Below are 20,061 nucleotides of genomic sequence, written 5' to 3'. Positions count from 1 at the left end.
TTCATAAAACTTTTATTAGCATTTCATTCTAGGTCTCAGTATCCAAGGATTTGTAATCCACCTTCACATTTTCATTCGGAACGCTTCCCATTCACCCCGGTCATTCAGAAAACACTGAATCCTCAATCATTTGATTCCACACGCTCCATTTTTAAGAGGTGCTTAGGACAGGTAAGTTAAAAAACCAATAATTTGTATGATTTTAATTTTTCTTAAATTCTTTTAGCAGAATCCAGGTGCACATGTGTAAAGGACGTTAGGACTAGCTTTAAGGAACAAACATATATATTAACTTTTTCTTGAAGCCCACATAGGGTGGCGAGGTGTCTGGTTTTCAGCTGAACACCTGGGCCAAAAGGGACCGTCCCCAGCCAGGTGAAAATGAGCAAGCGAGGGAGCAACGGAGGAAATGGAGCGAGCGGGGTGGGGCCTCAGAGAAGGACCCGGGCAAACATGTTGTTTTGTCCGGTCAGAAAGTTGGCAGGTGTGGCAACCCTAAACTCAACCCACGTTTGCACGGTCCCATCACAGCTGCCTGCCCTGCCGCTCTTCCAAAGGAGCTTGCTTCGATGAGCCCCCGCGCTGCAGAGCGGTCCTGAAGAACGCCCCTTCATTCTGTGCAAACAGGAGCAGTGTAGTTTGCAACCGCTGCTGCCACAAACCGCTACCCGCCATCGCTACGGACATCGGTGGGGCCGTTGCTGCCTGACCCACCCTCCCGCAGAGGAGCGACGTGCGACAGAGGGGGGCACTTCCGAGGCTCCTTGGCAGCTCGGACGGGGAAGAGCGGCTGTGGCTAGGCATGGGAGGCATCTCACAGCCCCGCGCCGCAGGCGGGAAGAAAAGCTCCTCAGCGCCCCGCGGGGGACCTGTCACTCCCGGCCTCCCCCTCGCCGAGCAGCGGCACCGAGCATGCGCAGTTCTAGCCGAGCAGCAAATTCTAACGGGCGTGATAGCAACAGATACGGGCCTGCGGCAAGTGCCACTGGGCGCCGCTCGCGTGACAAGCTACGTAGGGGCTGGAGCGGCTGTGGGGGCGGGGTTCCGCTGCAGAGGGGGCGGGTCCGCGGGGCTGAGCGGGAGTTTTGAAGGCTGGGGCCGGCGGCTGGATGATGCGGCGCTGCCGAGGACCCTGGGCCGTTGGCCGGGAACAGCAGGAGCCGGTGCGTAGCTTCCCTTTATCCGCGAGCCTGATCCCGGGCAGGTGCGCGAGGAGCGTACGGGCACCCTCAGGCCCACACCCGGCGGGAGGCTGGGCCGCCGGAGTTGCTGCTGAGCGTGCGCTCTCGAACTGAGCATGCTCCGTGGCGACAGCTGGAACCGCCGCCGGGCTAGTTTTCCAGGGTGCTGCGGGCGCCGTGTGCATGGGGGAGGGGCACAGTCGGGAGCGGGGTGCTGCTCCGAGGAGGGAGTCCCGGCCCAGGCCAGGGAGGGTTCAGTTCCCCAGCCGGGCTGAGCCTCCTACAGGGGCCGCGAAGCGAGCGAGCGGGAAGGGAGGACTCTTCCCCCGCCCCCCCACAGCGGCACCCGCTTCCCCGGGCTGTGCGCTTAGGGGCGGGATGCCCCAGTGCCGAGCCACAGCAGCGCTTCCCCAGCTGGGGTGAGCGCTCAGGCGGGCTGGAGTCAGTGAGGTATCCCACCGGCGCCGCCTCTGAGCTGTAATCGTCTTACTTGTGTTCAGTCTTTAAAGCAATTCCTCATCCGCTTCTATGTCTGCGTAAACCCGTAAAGCCTCGTAGTAAAATTTTTCTTAGCTGCTGTTCTCCCAGCCGGAAGGAGACTGCCTTTTACTTGGAATCCACTGCAGAGTAAACCGCCTAACTCCAGGACTCTGGTCCCGCAACATCAATGGTCTGGAAGGAGCTCGGATGTTCTGGACCAGAGAGACCTGATGCTGGGGAGCATCTTGGAGTCCAGTGTTCGGGGAGCCTCACCAGCAGGAATAGCAGCGGCTGGGGACCCTGTCCCTGGGGAGTCACAGCGGGACTACTGGTGAGCCCTGGCAGGACCACCACCAACCCCTAAATCTGGCCAGCTGGGGCTCTCTGGTCCGGCAACATCCATGGTCCTTCCAGACCATGAATGTTGCTGGACCAGAAAGTTTTGGTTTTAAGAGGTGCAACCTGCTGCTGCATCTGCAGCTTGACACAAATCATGAGAATTAATAAAAATCAAATTATTTTAAAAAAGTTACACAAAGTGTACTCTCATAGATATTGTAAAATAGTGCACTGAGTTGTAAATTAACATTTTAGTGATCAGATTTGCACCATTCTTTCAAGAAATTTGTGAAGCACTATCAGTGGGAAATAGGAATGTAACTGGTTAACTGGTAAGCCTGACCCTTAATGGTGAGAGCAGCAGGCTGTACACAGGTTACATGCAGTTGGCCCTGCTCCCAGGGAGTCTTCACTACATATTGCTGAACCCACAGTGAAACCTTCCCTGGAGCTTTATACTGCAGAGCTCACAGCATGTGTAATTATTTAACCATTAGAATTTTAAAGGTTACACAGTTATGTTTTCATATTGCTTTTTACATCCCTAGTGGGAAACTTGATTTAAATCAGTGACTTTTTTGGGGGGGGGGGGGCTATGTAAATCACCTTGATTTAATTCAATGCACCTTTGAGGAATCCCATATTATGTACTTCAAGAATTCTCTCAAATGGGGAGGCAGTCTGATCTGATAGTCAATTCACAGGACATGGCATCAGAAGACTCGGGTTTTATTGTCAGTTGTGCTGTTGATTTGACTTGCATGCAAGGTCTCTCTCCTTTTCCCTATCTGTAAAGTGGAGCTCATACTTGTGCTACTTGTAAAGTGCTTTGTGGCATGCATATGAATAACACTTTGTAGGTTTAAGGCACTATTATTAGACCACTAAGAGGTGGAAGCAAAATAATAATCAGAACAATGTCTTTTTCAGAGCCATGATGTTTCATTTTATTAAGGATGCTAAGAGGTGGGTAATTGGCTAATCATGCAGTTGATACCATTTGTGTCAACTACACAATTAGTTAATAAGGGAAGGTGCTCTGTCCCAGCTTGTGCTGGGTCCAAGAGCTACCCCCATTGTGGCTCTGCAGTGTAAATGTAGTAAGAGCCACCTGGACTTGCTGTGGCCTCCCCTATCTCTTCACTCTGCAGAGGCTGTGTGTGTGTGTTTGTGAGAGATTGACCACAAAGATGGTGCTTGGGGAACCGGCTTTTAAAGTGGCTCCCCCCCCCCCAGCACTTACTCCTGCTTCATGCACCCTGCTGCCTCTGATATAGAGGCAGCAAAGGGGGGGGGGGGGAAATGCGAGTACTGTAGTTGACTAGTTGTTTACATCTCTACATTTTTATCATAAAAACAGTTAGCAATTCAATACAAAAGCTTCAGAACAAAAAAATAGTTGGAAAGAAATGATTGAGTGCTAGCATCTAGATTAAACACTAGTTTTATCATTTTATTATGAAATTCTGTAGGAGAGATGCTAAGGTATATGAAAAACCACTGCAATGAACGACATGCATTTTTGAAAATTATTCGCTTTTAAATTGTAGAACATATGAATGATTAATACATTATTTACTGGTTTAAACAGCAAGATGGCAATGTTGTACTCCAGGTTAAACCAAAAGCTGAAATACTCATAACCCATCTATTTACAGTATAGGCTATTGTGGCATAGATGCTTTTTTGTCCACTAAAAGCTTAGTAAATTAACTGCTCCATTCTAACGGATTTCTATGGCTTTTTCCAGGAATGGTTATACATGTAATATTTTAAAAGCCTTTCTCACAATGAAGGAATAAAAGCCCATTGCTTTTGCTCCAAAATGCTCCAAAAATGTTGTGATGTAGCTCAGAGTGACTTGGTCATTCTTTATCAGTATTATCAAGTTATATTTATAATGCATAGCCATAACTGTTTTATTTTGGTGAGACTCCATAGCCCTGTCAAAACAGGGAAAATTTCTACAATTTTGCACCAGAAGTAGTACAAGTTGAACCTCTCTAGTTTGGTACTCTTGTGAACTGCCCAGTGCCGAATTTGCCAAACCATGGGCAACCATTACCAACACTTCCACTGCCTGATGGGCTCTTAAAAGATGTGTAGGGATAAATTAAAGCTAAATAGCATCACAGAAAACTGAGAGCCAGGATTAGTGCCTGTGAACAAACTTTGAGACCACGGGAAGCTTGACCACATCCATGATAAGTGGACATCCAGCTAACTAAAATAATGCCGGGCCATGGATGTTGCCAGAGAATTCTGGACTAGAGAGGATCAATCTGTAATGCTTAGAAACCACAAATGTGCAGAAGACTCTGGGAACTTGTGGCATCTTAAGAGAAACCTGCTTTGAGAAGAGTTAGATCTTGTCTACAGGGAGAAGCTATTGTGAAATAAGTGAGGGTATGAATTTAAAGTGTAGTAGTTATGCTGTAATAGCTTCCCATGTGGACACATCTGCAGTAAATGCCTCTGTACAGTTTAATTTAATTCACTTTAAAAGTGAATTAAGGTAAACTTCACACAGGCACTCTTAGTGTGAAGTAAGTGCCCACAGGGGAGCTTTTGCAGAATACCTGTTGTGGGCTATTTCACCTTTTAGGCAAGCCTTTATGATATAGTGTTTTAAAAAGCAGTGTCTCTCTGGAGCCCTGACCATGCTCCATCAGTGACAGAACTGAACTGGTGAAATTAACACATGGAGAAACTTCTCTGAATAAAAGACTAATATTGGTAAACTTAGACTTCGATTAAATGGTGGTCTACCAATCTTCTAATGGCATTCCATTACTTTCCGAGGGAAGCTCTGTAAGATTTAGAAGAGATCAAGAAATCCTTTGCAGACACAAGGAACGCAAGTGATTCCCAAATTAGGCCACTGAATCACTCCTCTAATCAAGGTCAATTGACTCTCTCATTCATCCTATCCTCTAGAGTGGAGTTGGCAACCTTTTTAGACCAAAGAGCCAAACTACATCATAATTCAGAACAAGTGGTCAACAAAAAGCCGTATAAGAATGCCTATTTGCATTACTGAAAATGTTATGTCGTGTGGAGTTCCACAGTATAGGTAGAAATCAGTGGAAACATAGAGAGGTTGAGTAGTTGCAAGTGTTCATTTTATTGCATAACCCAGAACTAACTAGAACCAGCCCAAACCATCTGGGCTGACCCCAGTGACCTAACTCAATTACTATAACAAGATCTATATCTAGAACCCAATATACAACAGAAAATATACAACTTAATATTATTGATAATTGACATGATTAATAATAGCATTAATGAAACATACTCACCGGCTTTATTTAATGGGACTTCTGCTGCATCTTTTTGCACATTTCTTTGAAGTTTACATTATAATTGGTCAAATCCAGCTTCATGCACATATTCAGGCTGTCTTCTGTCAGACTTATGGCTGTAGGGATGTGGGGCTGCAGGAGTTTGGTTGGGGTATATGAGGGGCTCAAGGCAGGGGGTTTGGGTATATGATCGACTTGGCACAAAGTTGGGGTAGGTAGGAGGTGCAGGAGTGTTATGGCAGGGAGCTTGAGATGTGGAGATACAGAGGGCTGGGAATGTGGGGGTGCAGGAGTCTGGGGATATGGAGGTATGAGAGTCCAGAGCAGGGGGTTCAGGTGTATGATGGACTCAGGGTTGGTGTGGGTGGGGTGGGGTGCAGGAGTATTATCACACTGCAGCCAGATGGGGGTTGGGCCCTAATTGGGGTCTCATTGGCCAGGCTTCATTTTTAAACAAAGTAAAATATTACGTCCAACACACAAAGTTTAAATGTTTTCTTTCTTTATGGCAGAAGTGGGGAACTTATTTTGGGTTGGGGGCCACTGACAGAAAAATCAGTTGGGGATTGAGAAGCAAAAAAAGTGAGAAGCAAAAAAAAAAAAATTAGGTGGATAGCCTTTCATTCATTCTTATCCACTTGCACACCTTAGAGGGTCTGCTTAGAGGGAACTATCCTTGGACCCCTTGAATGGAGTAGGCCACACACCACAGCTTGAGAATGGCTACCCTAAGGCAAAGATTTTTTTTAACATAATTTTCTTCAAAATATCTTAGCAATTTGTGTCTTTCTCCTTGCCCATCTCCACTGACTTGCCCAAGCAGACACAAGTTCAGGGCATTGTACAGCAGAATTTGCAATGTTGGTGGGGATAGAGTAAAGAGAATGGAATGGGAGAAACCTGCTTTCCCCCCTCCCCCCCCCCACTGAATGTGGCCTGTTGCCTAATGCTGTGTCTAGACTACATCCCTCTGTCGGCAGAGGGATGTAAATGAGGCACTTCGAAAGTGCAAATGAAGCGGGGATTTAAATATCCCACACTTAATTTGCATAATCGTGTCATGGCGCTCTTTCAAACAAGTGCCATTTTGAAAGAACCGTGTCTAGACCTCTGGAGTATAGGATCTCTCGTAAAAGCGTGCTGTTTTTGAAAGAACTGCGTCTAGACCGCAGTTTTACTTTCAAAATGGTGCTTGTTCAAAAGAACTCCATGAAGTGATATGCAAATGAAGTGTGAGATATTTAAATCCCCGCTTCATTTGCACTTTCAAAGTGCCTCATTTACATCCCTCTGCCGACAAAGGGATGTAGTCTAGACACAGCCTAATTTACTGAAAAAGGGGATTGTCCAAACACCCAGCCTCTGCAGGGTTGTGAGAAGAAGCTGGTGACTCCCTTCATACTATGTTTTTTGAGGGGAAATCAGTTGCTTGCTGCCAGAAGCAAGCATCTTAAGGCTTTTCAATCTTTTAAAAAAGATATGTTAATTGTGCCACAAAATCTTAATTATTTGCTAACATATTTTGTGTATTCTACAGGGCACCCAGGCAGTTGCTTCTAATAGAAACACACTCATTCAGTCAAATGCATCCCATTGCTTTGAAGTTCAGAAGTCATTATGACCCCACCATTGATTGAGATCAAGATGCATTGCTCTCATTCACTGAGTCAAATTAACAAGTAACATAACCCAAAAGAACTACAGTGGTGTTCAATTCATTGTTTCATTTACTATTTTTATATACATATTTTTCCTTATAGCAAAATGACTGACCAAATAATACTATTTTATCAATATCAATTGCTTAATAACATAATAAAACATCCTGATTGGATAATAATTAAATCAGAGTTTTAATATCATATGCTGCAAAGAACCGCAGGAAATGCACAGCTCTTCAATCCAGTATGCAACTAATGGTATATTAGGGTGCATTAGGACGAACATATCCAGCAGATGTAGGGAAGTGATTATTCCCCTTTATTCGGCACTTGATGAGGCCACATCTGGAGTATTGCATCCAGTTCTGGACCCCCCACTATAGAAAGGATGTGGATGCATTGGAGAGGATCCAGCAGAGGGTGACCAAAATGATTTTGGGGCTGGATGGAGCACATGACCTACGAGGAGAGGCTGAAGGATTTGGGCTTATTTAGTCTCCAGAAGAGAAGAGTGAGGGGGGATTTATAGCAGCCTTCAAATTCCTGAAGGGAGGTTCCAAAAAGGATGGAGAGAGGCTGTTCTCAGTGGTGATGAATGGCAAAACAAGGATCAGTGGTCTCAAGTTACAGTGGTCTAGGTTGAGTATTAGGGAAAACTATTTCCCTAGGAGGGTGGTGAAGCACTGGAATGAGTTCTCTAGGGAGGTAGTGGAGTCTCTCTCCATCCCTAGAGATTAAGTCCTAGTTTGACAAATCCCTGGCTGGGATGATTTAGTTGGGGTTGGTCCTGCTTTGGCTAGGGGGCTGGACTCAATGACCTCCTGAGGTCTCTTCCAGCCCTGGGATTCTATGATTCTATGCATCAATTTATTCAGGCATTCTCTTTTTTATATATGAAAAAGGAAACACATTTCAAACACTGGAGTAGTCTTACTGACTAGTGATTAAAGACTTACAGTACCACACCCTCTCAGTGATATAGTACATTGCTTAATTTTATTGTATTTCTCTAATGTTTGGTCTCTTGACACTCTTGTATGTATCTTGATATCTAGGAATGCAGCCTTCGAGAAAAGATTGACTTTGAAGTCCGCATGCGAGAGGGAATCTGTAAACTGCTTGCAGTGAGCACACAAAAAGATCAAGTGCTGCATGCAGTTAAAAACCTGATGGTTTGCAATGCTCGCATACTCGCCTACAGGACAGAACTACTGAAACAAAAAGAGGAGCCAGTCATGTGCAGAACTAGAGGATGGTTAGTAATAATCTTGGGTATTTTATTACAAAATAAGAATTCAGTGGCATGTTGTGCTTTTTTTGGGAAAAAAACTGTTTCGATCATTGTTACTGTTTGTATCAGGAGGCTTTTTGATCTAATACTTGTCTGGCCTCCTTCCTCTCCTCGTCCTCTACAGCAAAACCCCATAACAATTTGATCTTTGCATTATGCTAGAGCATTAAATCTGCATTTCATAACCTCACTTCAAGCTATTGAGTTTGGTATTTCAGAAGATCTAAATTAAGGTAATTTGTCCTATACTAAAACATATTGTGGACATTATCCAATAGTGTTCAAGATAGAAGTGTGGAATACAAGATTTGTACAAAACATGTGCAGGAATGTCAGGCTAGGTGTATGAAAGAATGAAGAACGGACAATCTTATCATAAGATTCTACTTCAGGGGTGGCCAACCCATGGCTCGCAAGCTGCATGTGGCTCGCGAAGCCGCCCCATGCCCACCCTACAATCTGCCCCTGGCTCCCTGTGCTCACCGGGTGCGGGGGAGCTGTCCGGCGTGGCAAAATGGTGCCGGCAAGATGGTGGCAGTTGATGGGCTACTTGCAGTTTTTAAAGGAGCAGCGTGGGTTTTTCCCCTCAACAACTCTGGCTGGTGGGAGGGCTTTTTTTTGCTCAACAATTTTGGTGTGGGTCTTCACATTCTTTCTGATGCTGTTTCGGCTCTCTTGGTTTAATGGGTTGGCCACCCTTGTCCTACTTGAATTGCAGAATGATTGTCAAAAAATTGCAGCTGAGTTGCGAACAAGCCATGAAAAATGCGGAAAAGTAATGGACCTTGTTATTTGCAGTAATAAATACAATTCTATGGATGTCTGCTGTTGATCTCCTGGTGATGAGAGTAGGGATGTTAGGAAGTGAGTAATTAGATAATTGGCTATCAACTACACAATTCGTTGATAAAGGAGGAAGTACTCCAAGAGCTACCCCTGCTTTGGCTCTGCAGTATAAATATAGTAAAAGCTGGGTGGGCAGGCAACCTGGCTCCTCCTACATCTGAACTGCAGAGCTGCAGCAGGGTAGGTCCCAGACCCGGCCCAAGGAGCTGGGACCTCTTTTGGAATTCTCCCCTTCCTCTCACGCCGTGCTGCTGCCTCTGATAGAGGCTCTGTGCTCCCCGCAGCGCTTTCGCCTTTGAAGTGTTGCAACAGCCCTAGAGCTGTTGCTACACTTCAAAGGCGGAGGTGCCCCGTCGACTAACTGAATAGTATTGCAAATTGCATCGACTATTCAATTAGTCAATTACTCGAAATTTAACATCGCTAATACAGAGGCAGCAAGAGGGGGGAATTCGGGTAGTCGACTCCACTATTTGCTTACATCTCTAAATGAGAGCAGAAGCCCCCATTGTCAGCTTCTGTCAGCCTAGTGGGGTCCAGGGCTGACAGCTGGGGCTCCTGCTTTCTGCCCCACATTACCAACATACACAGCTGTCAAAACTGTGGTGGAATCCTAATAATGCAGAGTCCTCAGTATTGCAAGCTAAGTAGGGTCTTACTTCTGGGAATATCTCCAAACCAGCATATTTTTATTTTAAATTTTCAGTCGTTTACTCTTTCTAAATGTACTTTAATGATAGACACACAGTGGTTAATTGGTACCCTCTGCTGGCCATTTTATTTCACTACATTTATAGTAATCAAAATACACGATTCTTCACAAACACGAAGACAAATGATTGGCTAAAATATGCCCAAATTAAAATTCCTGGGTGCTAATGTTGCTCTGCAAAAGGTCTAGAACTTGTATTCAATATTGAGAATAGTCGTACAGAGCTACCATTTGTTTCAGAGTATCAGTTTAATGAAGTATTATGTAGCAATTCACTACAGGAACTCTTCAAGCAGCTATGGGTTTAATCCCAAATGAACTGTAGCCATAGCAACAAACTTCTAACATTTTTCGTCTTTGAAATGATGCCTTTTGGGAGGAAATCTAGTTGAGAGAATTTTATGTTGTGACCAGAATAACATTGATGATTAAAGCTAAAATTTAAAAGTGTTTATGCACATAACCATGGTACATTTTATGCCATCATCAAATCTTTATCAGTTATTGTTTTTTGATAAGTTGAAGGCTTATATGCTGTTTTCTTTCTCCATCTCCAAAAGCAGAAAGACCAAATATTTTTGCTGATTCTTCTATCTCTAGTAGGCCTTTGATACTGTTGATCACAAGGTAGTGGTCAGGATGGATAAATATCTCTGATTTAAAAAAAAAATAAAGTTGGAGTTTTTTATTTGTCAGATTTTTTTTGATATTTAAATTGTTCTTCTTTGGGTAGTTCCCGTGGGTGCTCCATGTCTGGTGTCGGGCTGGTCCCGGCGCCGCAAATCAGAGCTTGCCGGAGCTGTGTTTGGCCGGACCGCGCGCGTGCGAGCTGGTTTTGCGCCTTTCATCCGCTGCACGCCATCTGGCAGCCGCCAGTTTCCTCTCATCCGCCTTGGGTCGTGGAAGGAGCTCCTTCATCTCCTCTGATATCTGAGTGGAAGTTTAAGAAAGACTTAAAAATATTTTTCTTTAGCCTGCTATTCATTACTTCGTTGCTTTGTGTTTAAAAAAAAAAAAAAAAAAAAAGGAGAGTTAATATAGTATAACCTGTCTTTCTATGCTTACAATTGTTAACGTGCGTTTTAGCTGCTGCTGTCGCTTTAGCCTGTAGTCTCAGCTCTCCAAAACAAAAAAACCAAAACAGTTCAGTTGTATATAGTTATAGTGTTTCCGTTTGGTTTCTCCTCCCGCTGCAGCCCCCTTAGCTCACAGGCTTGTTCTTCTTCTTCTTCTTCTTCTTAAAGATAAGGAAACAAACAGAAGGAACAGAAAGGTTTTTTTTTTCTTCAGGTTATACCGTTATACACCCTGTCTTTCAGTTACTGTTTGTTGCTAACCTCACTAGTTACCAGACTTAAGGGGCGGGGGAGAAAGGAAACAAAGAGAAAAGTGAAAAGGAGAGCGGACAGATAAAGAGGCATGAACTGACGTCTCTCTCTCTGACTCAAAATGCCGGGCTCTCCTGGGTTTAAAAAAAATGCTCTTTGTGCAGAGACTCAGTGCCGGTCTCTGACGGGTGCTCTGCCTGTGTCCGCTGCCTCAGGGAGGCACATATCCCCCCCGAAATGCAGCCACTGCGCTAAGCTAACTACCAGAACCCGCAAGGAGCGGGATTGGCGTCTGAAGGAGATTCTATTTGACAAGGCTCTCCTGCCTTCTAATGTTACTGGCTCCTCTGCCTCGGACCCTACACCAGAAAAGCAGAAGGCTCCTTCCCCGCCTCTGACTTCCCCAAAGAGGAAGAGAGCCTCTCCTGCTCGGTCCCTGCTGGTTGCCCCGCAATCGCGGGTGAGTGCAGATGGCAAGCCGGGCACCTCTGGCTCCAGGGTAGCCCATGCATCCACTTCAAGAAAGCCGGCTGCCACTTCTTGTTCCTGGCTGCCACTGGCACTGCAGACAGAAGGGCTTCTTAAAGGGCCAGTAGCATCGGCACTGATGCTCCCAGTACCGGCTTCTCAGATTCTTGCAGTCACTCCTCCGTGCAATAGTGATAGAAATGTAGCCATGTTAGTCTGGGGTAGCTGAAGCAAAATGCAGGACAATGTAGCACTTTAAAGACTAACAAGATGGTTTATTAGATGAACTTTCGTGGGCCAGATCCACTTCCTCAGATCAAATAGTGGAAGAAAATAGTCACAACCATATATACCAAAGGATACAATTAAAAAATGAACACACATGAAAAGGACAAATCACATTTCAGAACAGGAGCGGGATGCAGGGGGGGGGGAAGGAAGGAAGGTAAGTGTCTGTGAATTGATGATATTAGACGTGGGATGTCTGTGAGCTAATGGTATTAGAGGTGATAATTGGGGAAGCTATCTTGGTAATGGGTAAGATAGTTTGAGTGTTTGTTCATTCCTTCTCGGAGAGTGTCGAATTTTAACATGAATGACAGTTCAGAGGATTCCCTTTCAAGTGCAGATGTAAAAGGTCTTTGTAGCAGAATGCAGGTGATTAAGTCATTGAGAGAGTGTCCTTTCTAGTTAAAATGGCAAGAAACTGTTTTTTCTTTGTGATCTTGTCTGATATCTGTTTTGTGGGTATTAATCCTTTGGCGAAGTGTCTGAGATGTTTGTCCAATGTACATAGCAGACAGACACTTTCGGCACATGATAGCATAAATTATATTTCTGGATGCGCAGGAATATGTGTTCTTGATCTTATAACTCACTTGGTTAGGTCCAATAATGGTATCGGCAGAATGAATGTGTATCGAAGGGCTTGGCTATAGACAATGGATTGTGTGGTGTGTTCTGGATGGGAGCTGGAAGCATGTAGGTAACTGCATGAGTCGGTGGGTTTTCTGTAGAGAGTGGTGTCTAATTTTCCATTGTTGAAGTGGATCTCTCGTGTAGAATGGTCCAGGCTGAGGTTGATGGTGGGGTGTAGGTTGTTGAAATCTCTGTGCTAACATCTTTATGGCTGACCTAGAACAACGTTTCCTCAACTCCCGTCCCCTTTCACCCCTTCTCTACCTACGGTACATCGATGACATCAGAGGGAATCCTCTGAACTGTCATTCATGTTAAAATTCAACACTCTCCGGGAAGGAATGAACAAATGCTCAAACTATCTTACCCATTACCAAGATAGCTTCCCCAATTATCACCTCTAATACCATTAGCTCACAGACATCCCACTCTCCCCACCTCTAATATCATCAATTCACAGACACTTACCTTCCTTCCTCCTCCCCCCCCCCCCGCATCCCTCTCCTGTTCTGAAATGTGATTTGTCCTTTTCATGTGTGTTCATTTTTTAATTGTATCCTTTGGTATATATGGTTGTGACTATTTTCTTCCACTATTTGATCTGAGGAAGTGGGTCTGGCCCACGAAAGCTCATCATCTAATAAACCATCGTTAGTCTTTACAGTGCTACATTGTCCTGCATTTTCCTCCGTGCAAGGAGCTGTCTTCAGCACCACTGGCACCCTTGGTGCCTATTACTGACCAGGTGCCTGCGTCATTACAGCCACCTGAGCCCTCAGGCTCTCAGTCTGCATGCTCTGAACAACTAGCAGCAGCTTCTGCTAAAGCAGCATCAAAATCAAATGCCCAGGGTGAATTCTCTCTCCCCCTCCCCGGAGCCATCTCCTTACCCTTCTACTTCTGCATACCATACAATGGGTCACGGGGAATATCTTCGGCACAGTGTGTCGTCTCGCCACCATTACTGTAGAGAATGGAGCTGCTCACATCACAGATGCTCTAGATCTCGATTCCCTTCAAGGTGCTCACGTTCACCGATCCGCTCACCGTGCAGTGCTTACTACTGCAGGCACGGGGTCACTCTTCAAGGAGAAGTCCTCCACCTGCTAGACATCGGAGCCATAGAGCAAGTACCCATGGAATTCTGGGGGAAAGGGTTTTACTCTAAAGGTATTTCCTAGTTCCCAAAAAGTCGGGGGGGGGGGGGGGGTGGAGGCCTATCCTCGATCTGAGAGGTCTAAATCGTTTCATTCGAAAGCAGTGCTTCAAGATGACCACACTGGCGAAGATCATACCAGCATTAAACAAGGGACACTGGTTGCAGTCCTAGATTTACAAGATGCGTACTTCCATATCACAATATATGTAGCTCACAGATGATTTCTGCGGTTTGTAGTGGGGGATGAGCACTTTCAATACAAGGTGCTCCTGTTCGGCCTTGTCTCGGCCCCAAGAGTGTTCTCCAAAACACTTGCAGTAGTGGCTGCCCATCTACGCAGAACGGATGTCTCGATTTTTCCCTTATCTCAATGATTATCTCATCAAAGGTCACACTCTCTCAGAGAGTCATCACATGATAGCCGAAACTCATGTTCTATTCGACTCCCTCGGCCTCATTGTAAACATGCAAAAATCGCGTCCATGGCCAACTCAAACCCTAACCTTTATAGGAGCCCGACTCGACTCCCTGTCAGAGAGAGCTCATCTGCCAGCCGAGCGCTTTCAATTCATACAGGACTTAATAAAAACGGCCCTGCAATCTCCAACACTCCCAGTACATGTATACCTGCAGCTTTTGGGTCACATGGCGGCAACTACAATCATTGTGCCCCATGGTAGCTTTCTGCCCTGACTCCTGCAGCCCCTGCCCTTAATCCTTCCTTACCCTTTAACTCCCTCCTTCATCCCTCCCCATATCTCCAGCTCCCTTTCCCTTAACTCTGGTTAAGTCTTCTAGTAACATATCATTCACAATTTTATAACATACTGAAATGTACAGTACTTGTAAAGAGAAACTGAAAATATTAGACTATATAATTACTTAAATGTATATAGTTATAGTGTATCCTCATAGATAGCAAAAAGATGTACCATATGTAATATAAAGGTTCTATTTGTAAATCAACGTGCCATAATACCTGCCAAAGAGAATGAACCATACTTTTTAGAAAATAACCGATGTACAAGTGGAAAAGGTGATTAAAATCCATTATTTAATTTGATTCTTTCCATTAGGTCATTTAAAACTGTTCATCTCAGTTGTGTCAGAAGCATAGATTCTTGGAGGTACATTTGAGTGTCTGTCTATTCGGTTTTTTGTGTGTGTGTTTTCCCCAGTGATTTAGAGAACAGGACAGCTGCTGATTTACCCAGAAAGCTCTCTTTGGGTGTGTCTAGACTACAGCGTCTACACTACCGCGACTACAACTATACCTGCGTCTATACTACCGCTGAGTTCTGTCAACATAACGTCGACAGAACTCAGCAGTTTTGTCGACGCTGGTACATCTCATTTTACAAGGCATAACCCCTTTTGTCGACAGAGTTCTGTCGACAGAAGGTGTTACTGCATCTAGGGTTGGGTCTAGACTACAGGGTTTTGTCGACAAAGCAGCTTGCTTTGTCGACAGAACTGAATGTAGTCTAGACGCTGTTTGTCGACAGAAGCTTTGTCGACAGTATCTGTCGACAAACTTCTGTCGACAAAACCCTGTAGTCTAGACGTACCCTTTGACAAGGACTATATAGAGTTCTGTCCCATCTCAATTCAGAGGGCATCTGAAACCATTAGTGGAGCTTTATGTTGTGGTGCCATCAGCATTCTGACAGTTGGGCCAGATCAACACTTAAAAAAAAATGCATTGGTGCAGCTGGACTTGTGGTGCTGTGCTGCTGCAGCACTTTAGTGAAGAAACTACTCTGTCACACTACTCTGACAGGAGAACTTCTGTCATCAGTGTTGCTATGTCACTCAGGGTGTGGACTTCTCATTCCCCTGAGTGATACAAGTATAGCCATTTAGTATAGATCAGGCCTTGGATTTTGTTGAATGCAGTCAATCATCTGTTCCAGAGTCTGGTACTTAGTTGAGACTCAATTCAGATAAGATTGGTGATGACTTGAGGGTTTGAGAGCAAATGGATGTAATTGTGGAAGTGACTTTTGCCCTCTCAAATGAGTGGTGTGTTCACTTCTTACTTAGATTAACAGTCTAGGTGCTTCTGGATGCCAAGATATCAGTAATGATTAGGAGCTCTTAACTTGACCAGGAGATAGGACAGATTGTAGATGGATGTGGAGCTCACTATTGTTCATTCCTTTGGTTCCTTCAGATTGGTCCATCATATTATGATTTACACCCATGGTGTCCAACATGCTAGCCACTAGGGGGTGGCTAGTTGGCTTGAATAATGTGACTATTTGGCTGGTTGAGTGTGGCTAGTTTGCTATTGCAGTAGCCACTACTGTGACTGCTGCTTCAGAACTGGCTGGACATTGTGGGTTTACATGGAACTACGTTTTCAAGACCGCTTGAAAACTTTAATTTGTGCAGAATATCGCTGTCCCCATATTTAATGGTACTTTTCTCAGGGAATATGTCAGTGCTTCAGAAGTTGTATCGGCTTCTGATTTGTTTCTAGTTTCAATGCAAGGTGTATTATTTATCACCTTGGAAAACACAACACTTGTCAATAACTTCTGTTAGTTGAGGAGGAAATGTTTATCTTTTGCAACTTTCAAGACAAACAAAAATGGACAAAGCAAATTAGTTAGAGCTCCACATGAATACACAAGTGGTATCTGCATCCATATCCACAAAAATGAACCATGGATATCTGCATACACATCAGTATATGGACACTGTATCTGACATCTGTATCTGAGCCATGGCTGTAAAGTGGCTATACACAGATTCGTGGGGCTCTAATTATAGTCTCTTCACATGTGTAGAAGGAAGGAGATGCAATAGGCATATCTAGATTTTCTTGGAGTTGGAAAATGTAGGGGAGACAGCCCTACTCACTTACCCTTCAGTATCCAATTTACACGGTTTGAGGATTGGATCCTCTATGATATTAAGTAAGTTTACATTATCTTCCTCAAAGAATATGCAGAACCCAACAATTTAAGTGTGGGCTCCTCTACATGCAAAGGTAGTCAAACTTTTCTCAAAAGTGCCTTGACCTAACACATATGAAACTTTCATCTTACATTTTTTTTATTCAGTTAGCCAAAGCTTGCTTTTTTAGAGATAAAAATACATTAGTTCAAATCTTCTGTTTCTTTTGGCAGGTGTGCAGATGTTCAGAGTAAGGTGCGTGCAGCATGCAGAGGAAAGGTTGCCATATCAGGTACACAACTGGGTGATGGTTTCATTTTGTTTTAAATGTAGAAAAATCTAATTAAATATATACATTGGCTAGTGTTTTCATATGACCAAATATACAAACAAAATGGGACTTTAAAAAAAGCCAAAATGATTTAGGACCATAAACCTTTGTCTTCTGCTCAAGTAATTTGGGTGCTTTTGAAAACTTCATCCATGATCTTCCTGTTGGTTTCAAGAATTTTGATTTTGAGTGCTTTTATATCCTTAAATGCATAAACACATTGAAAAGGAAGTATATTAATTTACTTAAATGTGTTTAAAGTCTTGGGATAAACATTTCAAAAGTGCCCAACTCCCTTTGAAAGTGAACAGAATTTGTGTTAGGGCTTTTAAAAATGTTTTCTATGTTCCCTCATAGCTCAACTTCTACATGATCCTACAGTGAAATGTGTAATATAATACAGTACACATTTGTTTTTAGCAACCTTATAAAAGCAACTGCTGCTTACAAGCAACATTTCCCCTGGGAACACTGTCCCTGCTGTGAATTGTCAACACTCCCCATAACAGCAACAGCCACTTAGGAGCAACATAGCAAAAGGGTACCAATATGTTGCTACTACAGGTGGAACCTCTCTCTGGTCTGGCACCTTGGGACCTGAGTGGTACAGAACTACAGTTTGCTGGACCAGGGGAGCTCAAGGATCCCTTCACGGCTACTGGCCATGCTCTCAGCCACAGGCCCACTGCCCCCAAACCCTGCTAGGGCTATGCTCCCCAACGCACTGACTCTGTCTGAGGCTGCATTCTTGCCACTGGCCTGGGCTGCGCTCCCAGGTGCTGTCTCTGCTGCTTCTGGCATGAGTGAGGCTATGCTCTTCACTATGCTGGCCTGGCCAGGGCTGTGCTGCCATCCCCCACCAGTCCCACTGCTCTAGTCTGGGAGGGGCTGAGTTCTCCATGATGCTGGCTAAGGCTATTCTGCTGGCCCCACTGCTATCAGGTCTGCACTCCTGAGGGGGGCTGTGCTTCCTAACATGTCAGCCCTGTACTCCCCCCACCAGTCAGCCCCTGAACCTGGTCAGCCTGGGTTCTCTGGTCCAGCAATATCCATGGTCATTCTGGACCACGGATGTTGCCGGACTAGAGAGTCATGAATTTCAGTGGCTCAACCTGTAATGAGTCTACTATAAATAATACTTAACTTTTATTTAGTGCTTCATCAGCAGACCTCAGAGTGCTTCACAGTCCTTTATTTATTCTCAGAACTCCCCTGGGGGGGTAGAGAAGTATAATTCTCATTTTATGGCATTGATTTTTGACATGATATGACAAAAGATACAGTAAGGAAACTACAGGGAAACTGAAACCTTAGATTCCAAATTTATCTTTCAAAATGTTATTCTAGGAATTGAAATTCATGTGTATGAATTTGAGTAAATCAGGTGTTCATGTATTGAATACATTTTAAAAAGTTTATACTGTAGGTTCTGCACCTACACAAGCATATATACATGTTGGGCTTAATAAATATTCAGTTTTAGCCTTAGTGTAAATGTGCTACTATCTTGACATTAGTGATGTAAAAAGTCATTTAAAAATCCTCATGGTTACATCATGCACTATGGGCTCTGCATTATAAGTGAAGCTGGCTCCCCTTTTATACTGCATAGTCTGCAGCGAAGCCTCCCCTAAAGTCCCAGTGTTGCAAGGCTGAATTATTGAAATTTTCAGGAAGTCACAGAGGTCTCAGACAATCACAAAACTTGTGATTGACTTGTAGCCTTAACCATGACTATTAAGTCATAGTGTGGATGCTAATGGTGCTTGCACAAATCTGGTAAACATTGACGGTGCTTTTTTAATTCACTTTTTAAATGAGCAATAAATACCGGAATACACAAGTTAAAATGACTCTATTTTTATTATAGTAAAGAACGTTTTTAAAAGAAAAAATTAACTTTTTCTTTTAAGGCGTACACAAAATATGCTCTGTCTCCAAGGCTTAGTAGAATTTTATAATAATTTGGTTGGATGCTAGGGCACAAAAAATAGACTCAGATGAGTGGCAGCTCTATTTCAGCATGGAGAGGGGAATACATTTGTTTTCCATAATTTTCTTCTTATATTGTTGTCACATTTAAATCCCCCCTGGCATGAAAAAATTATGTAATTTATTTGTTTTACTAGTTTGTCAGCAGACAATAAATTACATGTTGATCAAAAAGCATAACTGTAATTTCAAGGTCTTGTTTTATAATGATCTATAAATAAAATGTCAGAAGAAATCATTGGATTTAAAATTGATTAATTATACTATCTAATTTAAATCCATATGGATTTACAACTAATTGTAACTGAAATTAAGATGTGTAAAATTGATCTGAATTTTTGATAAATGGATTACAAGTATCCTGTTAAACTTGTTCAAGTAATTGAGTCTATATCCTGATAACTTTCTGAGTAAGGCGCATATTTTTCATCTTTGTCATACCAAAGTACTCTTTCTTGTTTTTTGGAGCATTAAAGCAGTCATTCATGACTTTCCATGGTTAAAGTTCTGAAAAGTTTTTGGAACTCCCTGTTTCCTATACAGGCACTCCCTGACTTACAAACATTTGCACTTACAAACAAAAGCTCACCTGCAGCCTCAGTTAGGGACATCCTTAGGATTTATGGGGTCCTATGCCTAACGGGGGATTACAATTTTTGAGATGTGAATATATAATCTTTAGCAACACACTAATTAAATATTTTAAATTAAGATCCTGTAGACAAACAGTAAATTCAGAAACTGACAGTATATACCTGGGTTGGCAAATGCCTGATAAATGATGTCATTAGCACTTGAATAGCTGTTTCTCAGATTCATTGTATTCTTCATACAGGTAAGGACAGCCCTTGCTTGAGAGAGCAGGCAAGAAGCACAGGTTGAGGTGAGCAGTGTAAGTGTTGGCTGGAGGACTCCAGAGGAGCAAGGGATGATCACACAGCCAGCGGCTGGAGGGAAGCAGTGCTCTGAAGGGGAAACTGCTGCTTCTCTCCAGCTGCACGGCTGCCCCTTGCTCCTACGGAGTCCTCCATCCCATTTTTGCACCTCTCACAGACTCCTAGTGAGCAGGAGCTGAGTACAGCACAGGGGTGTGTGCTGGGGGTTGGAGCTGGCCTCAGGAGCAGGCAAAGAGGGTCAGGTGATGTCCCC

General features: G+C 43.8%; 1 protein-coding gene across 2 annotated transcripts in view; it reads left to right on the top strand.

The window, feature by feature from the left end:
- Window positions 1–630: 630 nt before the first annotated feature.
- Window positions 631–20,061, top strand: part of RTKN2 (rhotekin 2) — a 68,404-nt gene continuing 48,973 nt past the window's right edge. The window contains exons 1-3 of one of the 2 annotated variants that reach the window (XM_075934886.2): window positions 631–1,163; window positions 8,022–8,221; window positions 16,823–16,881. In XM_075934886.2, coding sequence (XP_075791001.2) covers window positions 1,110–1,163; window positions 8,022–8,221; window positions 16,823–16,881 — 313 coding nt within the window. In that variant the 5' untranslated portion in view covers window positions 631–1,109. Of the gene's footprint in view, window positions 1,164–1,199; window positions 1,993–8,021; window positions 8,222–16,822; window positions 16,882–20,061 lie in introns of those variants that run through there. The other variant, XM_075934885.2, reaches the window with a different exon arrangement.

The sequence above is a fragment of the Pelodiscus sinensis genome, chromosome 8 (genome assembly GCF_052426305.1).
Source record: "Pelodiscus sinensis isolate ZL-2025 chromosome 8, ASM5242630v1, whole genome shotgun sequence".
NCBI lineage: Eukaryota > Metazoa > Chordata > Testudines > Trionychidae > Pelodiscus > Pelodiscus sinensis.
The sequence above is the reverse complement of the archived record's forward strand: the minus strand, read 5'-3'. Positions and strand labels throughout refer to the sequence as shown.